This window comes from Schistosoma haematobium, chromosome ZW, assembly GCF_000699445.3.
Source record: "Schistosoma haematobium chromosome ZW, whole genome shotgun sequence".
NCBI classification, from domain to species: Eukaryota; Metazoa; Platyhelminthes; class Trematoda; order Strigeidida; family Schistosomatidae; genus Schistosoma; species Schistosoma haematobium.
Window position 1 is genome coordinate 73,251,346 of NC_067195.1, and position 14,438 is coordinate 73,265,783.

At 36.2% G+C, this 14,438-nt stretch overlaps 1 protein-coding gene across 2 annotated transcripts in view; it reads right to left on the minus strand.

The window, feature by feature from the left end:
- Positions 1-818: 818 nt before the first annotated feature.
- The window catches only part of MS3_00004350 (uncharacterized protein), a 44,038-nt gene continuing 30,418 nt past the window's right edge, over positions 819-14,438 (minus strand). Inside the window, exons 12-14 of one of the 2 annotated variants that reach the window (XM_051212257.1) lie at positions 12,937-13,193; positions 8,253-8,366; positions 819-3,204 (exon numbers count right to left, since the gene is read on the minus strand). In XM_051212257.1, coding sequence (XP_051072417.1) covers positions 13,161-13,193 — 33 coding nt within the window. In that variant the 3' untranslated portion in view covers positions 819-3,204; positions 8,253-8,366; positions 12,937-13,160. The remainder of the gene's footprint in view (positions 3,205-8,252; positions 8,367-12,936; positions 13,194-14,438) is intronic. The other variant, XM_035730678.2, reaches the window with a different exon arrangement.

Sequence of the window (14,438 nt, forward strand, 5' to 3'; positions counted from 1 at the left end):
TATTCAGCTAGCAACTACTCAGAAAATATTCGTTAACAAGTAATTGGACCCATTCATTATTCAACTTGTTTATTTCACATGCATCGTTATTTTGACTGAAATTAATGTTAGTTATTTTTAGCAATACAATTGTGTCAATAGTTGAATTCATGAGTCAATTGAAGCTAGACCACCATGGAAAACCTGGCCGTTTAGTGCTTCCAGGTTTTCCATGGTAGTCTAGCTTCAATTGACTCATGATTTCAACTACTGAAATTTCTAAAATCTCCACAAAACCCCTTCTGATAATACAATTATGTATTTGCTGATTCTCAATTTTACTTGTACTTCAATGATTCAGAAAGAATTTTTTCAGCCTTCAACTTGCACTTTTATTTTATTTATTCCTTCATATAAAAACATATTAACACCGGATATCAATCATTGATAACTCAATCTTACACATCCATACACACATTGTGAACTTTCCACATGATTCTTATTTAACTGACTCATATTATCCTATTTACTAAAGTCAACATCTAAATATGATTGGATTAGCACATTATAGATTTGATTGTTTTGATGATTTTGTTTATTACCCTGAACTCCAGACAAGTTTTCACACATATTGAATTATAAGTCTATTTGTATTGTGCTATGCCTTATAGTATTTACGGTATAAACTTAAAGGTTATAAATAAATTAATCAGTATTATGGACTGAAAATAGTGAATTTCAAGTTGGTTGAATCTTAAGTACTTACCAAAAGCGTCCACAGTAGTGCTAAGAAGTCATATATAATAATTCAGTCACAGACGTCCAAAGATGCAGTAAGGCTGAGGAATGATCCATTTCCACACCTGATATACTCACACGCGTCCTGCAGTTTATAATTTCTTTTAAGGAAGTTCTGCTTACTACCTTCATGTACCAAGATTGTTTTTGAATAAGTGAGTTAGAGAGGAAAAAGATTATTAGAGCTTCAACTGTGTTGCTGGATACCGAAGCCCCATCTTTTCTAGTTAGAAAACCATAGTTCAAAACCTATGTGATTCAATGGCTTCAGGATTCTGAGAAGATAAACAGCCTGGAAGCAGAATTCATTCACCAACTACCACTATCTTGTGTATTAGACTCATATGCAAAAGGCTCACCAGTAGTCAAAACGTTTCACATTATGTTAAATGCCTGTGCACTCATTAGGAAAGAAGGCCTGAATATTCATCCAACCTGAACTGTTTATCCAAACAACTACATCTGACGTTATTTGCTTTCAACACAATCTATACACACATTCAGTTTCTACCCTTCTACTTCATATTATAAATACATACATTTATCAAACCCGCATTCTGGTGCACAAATTAATACGGTATCAGGTCATACAAATTCACCGTGATCAAGAATAACTTGACACTGACATACTCAGACCTATTATAGTTTTAATTGTACTAACAATGTTCTGCATTGTTCCCTTTGTGCAATTTAAACTTTTGTTGGTTTTTTTCACTTTACTTTGAAGTAGTGGCTTACAACAAGTCACGAAACGTCAGAAGCACAATTTTCTACTCATTAGGATATCACAAAAATATATTTACTATCGATACAATAGATATGTTCAATTAGATTGTTAACCGACGTCCGATAAAATCTCACATAAACTTGTAATGTTAATCAAAAGTAACAATAGATATTAGGAACTAAACAAAATTATATTTCAATAGTTAAGATCATGAGTCAATTGAAGTTAGATCACCATGGAGAACCTGTAAGCATTCAACAACCATTTTGTCCTTTTGTGGAACTCCTCCATGATCCCACCTCGCGAGATTCAAACTCAGGATCTATCGATCTCATTTACGAACGCTTAACCTCTAAACCACTGAGCTGACCAACATCATCCAATAATGTTAATATGTAACTTCAACTAATCCATGAAATTCTATTTATTAAATGCTCATTTCATTTTTTGTTTTTTATTTTTGGAAACTAAAACTGACTTTTAGATTTTCAATACGAATGTCAAGACAGTTCTACTGTATAGGGCAGAAACCTGGAGAACTACGAAAGCCATCATCCAGAAGATACAAGTGTTTATTAACAGATGTCAACGCAAAATACTTCGGATTCGTTGGCCGGACACTATCAACAACAACCAACTGTAGGAAAGAACAAACCAGATCCCAACGGAGGAAGAAATCAAGAAGAAGTGCTGGAAGTGAATAGGACACACGTTGAGGAAAGCACCCAACTGCGTCACAAGACAAGCCCTCACATGAAACCCTCAAGGCCAATAGAGAAGGAGACGAAGACCGAAAAACACATTACGCCAAGAAATGAAGACAGACATGAGAAAAATGAACAAGAATTGGATAAAATTAGAAAGGAAGGCCCAGGACAGAGTGGGTTGGAGAATGCTGGTCGGTGGCCTATGCTCCATTCGGAGTAACAGGTGTAAGTAAGTAAATAAGTAAAACTGACTTTTAAAATATCCCCATTAGAAAATTATAAAAAGTAACAATTTTTTTTGTTTTTCAACATTAAAAAAGAAAACAAATTTTTGTTTTTGAATAGTTTCTACATAATTCTGTTAAACTTGAGAAATTGAATGAAAAAAAAGAAAAGAAAATGTTTTTTTTTCTTAAAAGTTTTTCAATAATATTCAATTGTGTATATATAGAAAAATATTATGAATATATTTTCACTATTGTACAATAACATTCATGTAACCCATCAATTGATGTATAGAAAAAACAAAAACAAAAACAAAACAATCCCTATAAGAAAGGGAAATAATATGATTGCATTTTATTGATTGATTGATTTATATTACACATCTGACCATAAATAATTTGACCAAATATTCATTTGATATATTCTATGATGATTGACTGTTTTATTATTATTATTATTATATTGATTTTTTTGTAAATATTGTTGCTGTATAGGGGAGGATGTGAATTGATTTTGTGCACATTTGGTACTATATTGATTTTCTATGTTTATATCAAAATCTTTTTGAATTTGATTAGATGAAGAAGCATTTATGGGAGATTTTGTATTATTATTATTATTATTATTATTATTATTATTATTATTATTATTATTATTATTATTATTATTATTATGTAAATTGTATAAAATAGAAATGGAATTAGCCAACGATAATAAACCATCAGCACTTTGAGGATTTACAATGGATTCAGTGGAAAATAGATATTCCTTTTTCATAAAGAAAGATAAAAACAAGAAAATAAGTTCATTTACAGATTGTTTCCCATTTTGTTTCACCATTGTTTAAAGTATAAAACAAACATTACTGACTAGATTTCTATTATTTTGTCTATTAAAGTATTTCAGTAACATACTTATTCTAATTGATCTGATTTATTCTACAGTGAAATCTAGTTTCCTTTTTTAAAAACAAAATTATAAACTATAGCACTTGTTTTTATCGAATTATAACAGATTTCATTCATGTTATATTCGTCATTACATTTCATTTAAAGAACAAGTATGTTATGTTACAGGTAATTATCTAACCTGAGGATTTCAGCCATTTAAGTAATAATGTAAACTGTCAATAGGGTGATAAATAAATTAGAAAACTTATTTACAAAGTATACAAGCCGTTTTCAACCAAATAAAACAAGTCTTTTTTTACTGCTACATCTGTGTTATTTATGAGTCACTTACTTATGCCTGTTACTCCTCGTGGAGGAGCATAGGCCGCCCACCAGAACTCCCCGTCCGACCCTGTCCTGGGCAATCCTTTCCAGCTCTTTCCAGTTGTTATTCATCCTTTTCATATCTGCTTCTATTTCCCGACGAAATGTGTTCTTTGGCCTACCTCTTTTCCGCTTCCCTTCAGGATTCCAAGTTAAGGCTTGCCCCGTGATGCAGTTTGGTAATTTCCTATCCAACTCCGCCTGTAACACTTCTGGAGTTACTGCCGGTCCCAAGCCCGGATAAAGGAGGAGGGTTGGGCATCGGATTAGCAACCTCATCCCGTAGAAAACTAACTCGCTAAAAAAACGCTAACTAGAAAAAAATAATTCTGAGTCTCTTAGAAGAACATAAATAGCTACATAGACAACTTCAGTCAGTCAGTCAGTCAGTCAGTAACAACGTAGAACTTCGTACGTACGTACATCAGTTCGAGTTGCCACACCACATTAGCACAGAGATGCACTTGTCGATTCAAATCCCGTAGTGGTAGAGGTAGCAAGAGTATAAGCAGTAATCGGGAAGATTAGGGTTTGGAGATGTTATTTAAAGAGTATAATCCAGTGAAAGAAATTTGGAAAGAGGAAAAAAAAGGGACATGAAGAATTCAGAAGATTAGAATTTGGGAGAACACAGAGAGTGGATGCACCTGCGCCATTGCAAACGATTTTGAGCCATATCATTCAGGGTCTCTAACCAACGGTTGCTGTCATCTCGCGGTCCCCAACCAGGTAGTCTACACCTACCAACATGACTCAGTTCACTTGTCAGTGACTTCATGGACTTGTGCCATGTTTTGGTTTGGCCGCCCCTAGCTTTCTTCCAACCTACTCCTATACCACTGAACATAGCACGTCGAGGCAGTCGGTGGTTGGGCATACGTAACACGTGTCCAAGCCATCTCAACTGATGAAGTTTCACTACTTCATCAATTGATTTGCCATCCTTACCTAGTACCCGTTTCCTAACAACTGTGTTACTTACTCGATGGTCCCATGATATATGAGCAATGTTTCGAAGACACCTATGATCAAATACTAGTAACCTACGGATATCCTCTACTCTTACCGGCCATGTTTCACTCCCATAAAGTAGGACGGAACGAACTGCTGCGCAGTAAACACGTCCTTTGGTTGATAGACGGATATCTCGCCTACGCCATAAATGACGCAAGTTGGCAAAAGCTAGTCGAGCCTTCTGTATCCGTGCTGAGATTTCGTCACACACTAAACCACAAGGGCTGATGAGACTTCCAAGATAAGTGAAGCGGTCGACACACTCAACTACTTCACTCCCTATCACTAGTTCGGGTGTCGATGTAACCCAATCCTGAAGCAACATTTTGCATTTCGAGGAGCGAATCGCATCCCGAACATGCTTGCATTGTTGCTTAGAGTGGCCAGAAGACTCTGCATTTTGTCAGTGTCTTCACCAAATAAAACGATGTCATCAGCATATTCTAAGTCAACAAGTGAACCTCCTGGTAGAAGTTCAACCCCTGTATATTTAGATGAGGAGAGTGTTATCTCTAAAAGTACGTCAATGACAAAGTTGAACAAGAATGGGGAGAGTGGACAGCCCTGACGAACACCACTTGAGGTGATCAATTCTGATGACAGTTCGCCATAAGCTCTCACTCGACCAGTTGTGTTCGAGTAGAGAGCCTTTATAAGGTTAATGTACTTCTGTGGTACTCCTTTCAGTGACAAACACTGCCATAGAACCTCACGATCAATCGAGTCGAATGCCGCCTTAAGGTCGAGAAATACTACCATTGTGGGGCGTCTGAATGTGTGTCTGTGTTCTAGAACCTGACGTAGTGTGAATATCTGATCTATACAACCACGTCCAGGTCGAAAACCAGCCTGGTTTTCTCTAGTCTGCTCTTCACGAGCTTTAGTTAGGCGTCGAAGTATTATTGAAGCTAATATTTTAGACACTATATTAGTCAAACTGATTCCTCTGTGATTGTCACAAGAGGACTTTTGTCCTTTCTTAAAAACTGGCACAATCAGTGATTGAGACCAGTCAGATGGGATTACGTCCAGTTCCCAAATTCTACCTAAGACCTCGGTTAATCTCATTGCTAATACTGGACCACCAACCTTAAAAATCTCAGGAGTAAACCTGTCAGGGCCTGCTGCTCTCCCTCGTTTCAGATTTCCTATGGCTTTTTCAACTTCGTAAAGGGACGGAGGACCTACATTAACTTGCCATTCAGGTTGACTAGAGATCGTGGGAAACCGAAGTGTGGCTGAAGGCCAGTTGAACTGATCCCTAAAGTGTTCTGCCCATCGATCCAATCTCCTGGATTGAGAATGAATAATATGTCCATCTTTCTCTGAGATTGTTTCGCTAACGGTCGGGTTCCTAATTCCGGTTTCCTTAACGAGTCTGAACAATTGTCTGCTATTACCTATTGCCGCTGCCTTTTCCATCTCTCTTGCTTTCGCTACCCACCACTGTTCGCGATCATTGCGTAGACTTCTTGTCAGCTTGCGCTTAAGCTGACTCCGCTCTTCATTATGTTCAGAGCCAGGTGGAATGTGTTTCCGAGCATCTATCAGTGAGATAGATGCTGCTGAGATCCAGTGTTGCTCCCTAACCTTCTGGTTTACCTTACTAGCAGATATCACTGCTGTTTCCACAGCTTTTCGGATATCATTCCATGCTGCATCGGGGTGGGCATCACATACATGGCTGCCTAACTGTTTTCCTAGTTGTTCCTGAAATATACTCTTAGCTTGACTATCATAAGGTAGGGCCCTAAGAGGTTTCCTTGCAGGATCTTTCCTACGTCCAGTAAGACGCAAGCAAATACGCGCTCGCACTAGAGCATGATCTGAATCTAGGCATGTGCTCCAGAATGAGCGACAGTCTTCTATCGAGCCCCTCCATCGGTGGCTGATAGCGATGTGATCCAGTTGGGTCCAACGTTGGGACGAATTAGGGGTCGCCATGTTAAAAGATGTTTTTCCTTATGCTTAAAGTTAGTATTTGCAAGGAACAGGCGGTTATCTGAGCATAGCTGCAACAGACGGTCGCCATTATCTGTTCTTTGAGCCACGACACCATAGGACCCACCTAGGTGTCTTTCCTTATCACTTAGTTTGCCTACTTGAGCATTAAAGTCACCGGCCACTATTACTACATCCGAGCGCCTAGCTTTTCGGAGAAGGTCCGAAAGCTTTCTGTAAAACTCATCTTTTACATCATCTGAGCTGCAGTCAGTGGGAGAATAGGCAGAGACGACGAAGAGGCAACGACGAGTGTCCCTATCTTTCCGGATTCTTACTGTTCCGTTCAGTCGGACAGCGCACAAACGACTGTCTATTGGGATCCACTCTAAGAGAGCTAGTTCTGCCCTAGGACTCAATGCTATACCTACGCCGGCGAGGCCACGGGAAGCAGAATCAGGGCTTCCAGATACACGAAGCGTAAATCGAGTCGGTTCTTTATTTTGGCATGGTGAGGTCAAATGAATGACGCTACTTGGATCCTGTATGCGCGTTTCGGAGACGCAGCACACATCGATGGCGCGAGATTCTAAAGTTTTAGCTAAGGAAGCCTGCTGTCCTATTTGGCAAAGTGTTCGTACGTTAAAAGCTCCTACGTGTAGTTTAGAGTGTGGTTTCAGGAGACCAGGAATGGCGTTCCAGGTACTCGAATCGTTTGCCCTAGCGGTGCGAGGTGATAAAGACACGTGAGGAGGGTTAGTCGGGAGGATAAGAGAAGTATTAGGAGGTGTAGGAAGGATTTGAATGTGACCACCTTGGTCTCTTGTGCTGTTACGGGTATGAGGGCTGATGTCACTTCCCGGCTGCCCACACCGTGGAAGGGTATTTCTTGAGGAACCTGAAAAGGAAATTGGATTAGTGTTGGTCTTGACGACCTGGGAGCGTGACCGCAGAGCCCAAGGGACAACTGCTTGAGGCCGGTCGCGCACGGCCTTTTTGTGGAAGGTTTTTGACGTGTTAGCTCCGTTCTTCAAGGGGCCTTACCGCCGGAGACGGAAATCCGTGAGGTAAGGTGAGGTGTGCATTTTTAGGGCCGACCTTTTCTAACCCCACCCCTCCTTGTGGGAAGGCAGCATCGCTGTCATGCTGGTTGTCCGAGGGAAACACCTTACTGCTGTCACACCTCTCTACAGTCAGCAGTACGACTTCGCCCTCAGACCTTGAGTTGCTGCTTTTAGTCTTACCGTTCGCCAATCGACCTGCCTGGCATGGTAGAACCTGCAGGAACATATGTTCCAGCCAATATAGCTCGGTTGGGTCATCACGATAGGCAAGCCCGATCACCGCGTCAAGGTAGCAGCTTCGATCGGGATAGACAACTTCATATAACTAGGAAATTATTCATGTGTATAATTGTAAATTTATTGAATTTGTGATATAGCATAACTATTCGATTATACAATTCAAATCCTTTCATGCATTTGTTCTCTATACAGAGCTCAGATAACATAGTACAATCAAAATATTCTAGATTCAGGAGAAAAAACAAACAAACTCATTTTTAACTCAGATCATTTATAATCTTACTTTAGGTACACCATAACGATATATTGATTCACGACAACGTCTTAAATTTCGACGATAAGATTTGACTACTTCATTTAACATATTATGGTGCTGATTATTTCTAGGTAGACAAATCTAAATAAATAAATAAACAGAAATTCATCACTTTAATAATGTTTAAAAGGCTAAACAATAAAAAGTGTATAACATGAAGTTTATTGAACCGAATGTTATATAGTTGGTAATTTTATAATGTGAAGAAATTAAGAAAATGTATACATCCTCAGTATAATCTACTATGAACAAATCGTAAACAATTTTTAAAGGTAATTAGATGACAATAGTTAACCATAAATAGGGATGAGATTAAATTCAAAACCTTCTGAGGTCAACACTATACCCTATCGATCGTATGATATACTTTTCTTAGTAAAAACCTACAGAATATACAGTATTTTGTACTCTTCATTACACTTAATTTTTTTGGAAAATTATGTTTTGCTTAATGAGACCTATTTGACATTTATTTTAATAAATTGTGGAGATTCTACAAAATTAAAAAAATATATATGAAGTAGGATTTGTAAAGATGACTGTTAAATTTGAAGTGAATTTCCATCTTTCTTCTGGGAGTCAATAGTAGCTCAAATAGCTCAGTAGTAAGGTCTCAGAATGTGAAACTGGGTGAAGTGTATTAGAAACCCATAGGGAGCATCGATTCTCTAAGGATTACGTTTAAACTTTATTGATCAGTCTCAAATGACAGAAAATCTAGGCCGACGATTTATTAGTCAACTAACTACTTCCAATCAACATCTGGACATAGTGAATGTGACGTTGAGTCACTCAGAAAAGTAGCCATATAGGAACTTAATTTACAGGACTTGATTAGCACTAAAAACTAGACAAATACAGTGTTGTGTCACTACTCAGTGATCAATCAATTGCAAACTAACACTAGCTATGAAACTACTAAAAAATTCTACGAACTTCTGGATAGACTTAAATAAGCAATAAAATGGCTATTCAATGCTGTTTATGTTTTCCCTGATCTTCCAACTGACATCAGTGAAAAGTGAAAAACTAAACCTTATAATAATAGTCCTATACTTAATACTAATTAGGTTAGAGATAGAGAAACTCACCAATAAAAAGCCGGCTCAGTAGTCTAAAGGTCTAGCGCACGAAACCGAAGGCCCCGGGTTCGAATCCCGAGTGCGAAATCATATCTGCGCACTTCTGTGGAGTCCTATACTAGGACGAGACGGCCATTCAGTGCTTCCAGGTTTTCAATGATGGTCTAACATTGATTCATTCATGATCTCAATCAATGAAAAAGCAGCCAATTGATCATATAATAAACTCTGAGTGAACGGAGTTAACATTTACTTTTCTTTTTTAGTATAAGATGGTGAACTGAAGTTCTCTGAACAGAATCTCAGACAAGAACGCATCATGATGAATGATTATTCACTGATTCATAAAACTACTATCTGGATATTCAGTAGTCGATCGATATATATACACAAAAATCAGTTTATGTCGAAGCTGAACTCAAATGTATTTTATAAATTATTACTGAGGATAGATTACAACACATTGATTGAATACCATAAATCTGACAACATAATTCATACTAGCTGACGTTTTGGGGCTCTAACCTATCTAATACTATGTGTAATAAGAGAAGTAAAGACATAACCGATTGAAGTACGAATGACAGATGGAATCGATTTTTTTTACCAATTATCTGTAACATGTAATTACATACTGATAAGGAGTTTTTGTGATCCGGAGATCTGACTCGAGTTAGATCGTTTCTGATTGTTATCGAGTGATTGCTGTCGAAATATACATATCGCCAATCCTCATTTATAATCACTGACTTAACTCGCGTTGGTGAAGAACGGAATTAAATAAGTCAAATACTAGAATGAATTTCGAATAGATTTATTGCATAAGATTGTTGATCCAAAAAACGAGTGAAGAAACGAAGCATAGTGGCGCGCGGTGGAGGTGTGTTAGCCAACTCAATTTAACCAAGCGTTAATCGATATTTACAGATAGGTTACAGACATGTGATGAGAAGATAAGAAATGCACACACATACGCTTACATAAAAACAATCAAGGTTGGTAAGCAAATAATTAACAAGGTCAAAATGTGATTAAAGAAGAACGAATAGATTGGTCTATCCAGAAGCTAGAATAATCTTTGTGGGTTTGACATAGCATCTGACACTACAGAGTAGTTGTATAGCTTGGTCAATTAGTTATATCCGTTATTTATAGATTCCTAACTGCATGACACGGAAAATGTGTTTATATATAGGTTATTGATTAATTGATGATACATGCTACTTATTTCAAATTATACAAATCAAACTGTAAATAAATCATATAAAAATTGGTGTATTCAGATATTAGTTTCATTAATTTTCTTAGTTCAAATCAGTCTTCGTGTTCTCATTACGCGTCGTTGGATTTAGAGTTTAAGTGCCAAGCATAAGTCAGTTAAGCGATTCTGAAGACACGACAGTGACAGACGTAATAATATGTATTTACAGATCTTAAGATCTTGTCGTTCATAAAACAGCTTTGATAATAATAGAAGGATTTATTTCAATTGAAATGAGCAGTAGGTATTAAATTGCATAAATAAACCTATACACAACTTCATATTAGAAAAATATAATTATTGTAAGTAAATTTCCTTGAATCATTAATTGAAAATATCTTAGTCCTATAGGAAGTCAATCACAGGTTGAATCGCTCAGTGGCAACGTCTCAGTCCATGATACAGGTTTCAATCCCAAAAGAAGCATCTGTTCTCTCAAGATTGCAAGTACGTCTTGCTGACAAGTGGCAACTAGTACGAAACCAAGTTTTAGTGTTTCCTGGTGATTGACTCCAACCATCTAACACAAATTATGGTTTCTAATTTCTGTAAGTTAACGCATTTAACGAAAACAGACTCAATTTATTAGTATAAATAATGAAATTAATTGCAGTAGCGTATCATATTAATGTCAATTAACAATTATAATAATTCACCCTTGATTCAACCATTTATAAATCATAATACTAAATGACATCTTACAATCTATGGACAATACCTTTAATGACTGACTAAATAAGAGGAGAATAGTTTCAATTATCCTTATTATTTATATACTTTAATTAGTGGTTGATGTTATATCTCGATGAGAACAATAAAAGATAACCGTTGGGATCTATTTATGGATTAATATTATATGTATCTTATTGTATTACTATTAAGTGAATATATTTATATTCTTTTCATTATAGGCTTTTATTTGACCTATTAACTATTACCATACAATTTGCCATTTTTGAAATATTCCTAATTTAGTAGTAGCAGCTTCTCACAATCACAGCTATTTTTAGCTAGATCTTGTACAAATGATATTTTCTATTTTATGGTGTGATATGGTTTGATTTGTTTGTATATAAACCCAGTATGTTTGAAATATACGATTGGTATCATGGAGGCTGAGATTGGCGTTCTGGACTTAACAGGTATGGTTAGGCGGGAAAAAGACCAATTGGGACTATAGGCTGTTCATACAGGTGTATGCGTCATTAGTTGATCGTATAAGTCAGCGTATCTAAATTGGCAATCGTATTTCGCGATGATCGTATAGGTAAGGTCATAACAGTTGGAATTCGAAAAAGTGAACTTTTGGATCGCACTTATTTAAGCTCAGCATTTAAAACAGAACGATATGGAAAGTTTACTAAAAAGAGTTAAATACAATCTCTAAATCCTTTGTTTAATGATATTTAATTGCAATTCTGTGGTAAAAGCACATAAAATAAGGTAATTGAATATAAGGTTATGCTAGGAATTTATTCAACTAGAATGACAGGTTTATTTTACATTAATTTACCGCTTAAATGTAATTGATATAACATCTAGTACATAGTGTTGACTGAATTCTATCGACTATGTAGTAACGTAGTCACTAGTTCAAGTGAATTAACATTACAGTGACTGAGTCGATAAAGCGATGGCGTTTGAAGTGAACGGTACTGGGTTTGTGTCCCAGAGTGAACATCAACTCTGGGATGCAAGTATATCTGGCTGAGGAGTCCAAATTAGGACGAAACACGAGTCCTGGACTCCACTGTTAGTCACCATCCATCTTTGCTTATAATTCTTGTGAACTAAGGCAATATCTAGGCAATCTGCATAGGATGTACATATTCCAATAAGAGACTGATCAACTACAGTCCTAAACATCGATAGGAAGACACAAACAAACAATACAAAATGAATCATTATAGTACACATTTTTGAAGTTGGGTATTTGTAGGTAATCGATTGGAATCACTTGTCTAATCTTATCGACTACACACAAATGAATATTATTAGACTTATGACGGTAAGGAGAAATGTTAATTTTAGTTTACAGTGAATGGGTTATACTTAATACATAAAATTTAGATTAACTGAACTAGAGACAAACGAAATAGGCTCCAAAAACTAACAGTTTATAAAATTCCCGTAATCATCTATACATTGATCAAATGTTGGTCGTATGTAAATGACAAATTTTCTGGAAACCTATAAATTTCTGAGACTAAAGAGTGGGAATCTAATTCAAATATTATTTACATATATAAATAAAATTTTCATAATATTAGAATTAATATAATCATTCAAATCGTTTCGAGTTACTCACAAGTAATATAAAAGTAAATATATAAAATTTGAAGCAGGGTTAAAGCATAGTTCATCAATTTGATAGCTATATGAATGCATTTCCTTAGTAATTAACTGATTTTACCATATAACAGCCAGCTTCTGGAACGTCTAGATACTAAGAAGTCTTACTTTATTTTCTGTTGATGTATAGATTTGTCCATATACCCCACTACTATATTGCAATACATGTAATAACTCAGATTAAACTATCGAAGTCTGTTTAGCGGTTAAAAGCTTTTTAAGACAAAAGAGAAAAATCAACAAAAAACTATTATTTTATCCAATTTTTTGACATTTTTGCATATATTTCTTATTTGTAAGATTTCAGTCGTTGTAAAGTCAGGGATAAATTTACGAACAGCTCAGGAGTCCCATACTAGGACGAAACTGCCGTATTGTGCTTCCAGGTTTTTAATAATCATCTGACATCGATCGGTTCGTGATATTAATTAATATTCAACAGTCCCCACAATTTTATATTGATAGTAGATTTATTACTTATGTTGACGAAACTTTATGTACCTCGAATTCTAGTCTTTTATATTCTTCAATAGATTGATTTGTACTCGCAATAATCAAATAATCACCATCGTGGATTGTTCATAAAGTAGATTATGTCTAACAGAGTAGAAATTTTCATCCTAATTAGAGACTGTGGAGGTTCGACTAATTTAAAAATAGGTTCCGTTCGATAAACGATACAATTCCGATCAAAAATTTGTACATCTTCATTGGGGACGTGAACAAAACTGACTATGAATACATATTGACAGCTAGGAGTACAGTTTATAAGTCCTCTTTGGTAAAAGACCAATTTATATTGGTGAAGACCAATTTGGTATAGACGAATACTTATGTGAGAAAATTATTTATGATCCATAAATTGTAAGTGACCGATAAGTTGACAAGTTAATGAATCTAGTGAAGATTATTTCTGGTAAAAGCCATGAACACTGAATGTTCATAGTTTCACTAAACACTAATATATGGTAGGTTTAGTGTTGACAAAAACGTAGGGTCTTTTTTCCAGCTTTCAGAAGACTGATGGATGAAATGTACTAACCACAGTCAAAATAGACCAATGATAACCGACTATGATGTCGAGCGGCGTGACTTAGCATACCACAGGGAGTACCAGTTCCCTTTGGATTCCAGGTCCTCTTTGCTAACCTCGGTCTAGGGTTTCCTGACAACTATCTTCAACCACCCAACATATTAGTTTCCTTAGCCTAACATCATCAACATTAGTATACAATCAGGAAATAAGCACAGTATCTCGAATCAAATAACTTGTCTTCACAATTGATTGATCACTGGATGGTGATCGATGTCATATGTGTCAGACCCTTCTTAGGGCAGATCGAATGCTATCGACCAAGTTGAAATGTAGTCACTAGTCTAAGTGACTCGACATTGCGTGACTTGTCTTAAATATCTAACAATGAATAAAACTTTCTAATTTTGTATATATGTTTGATC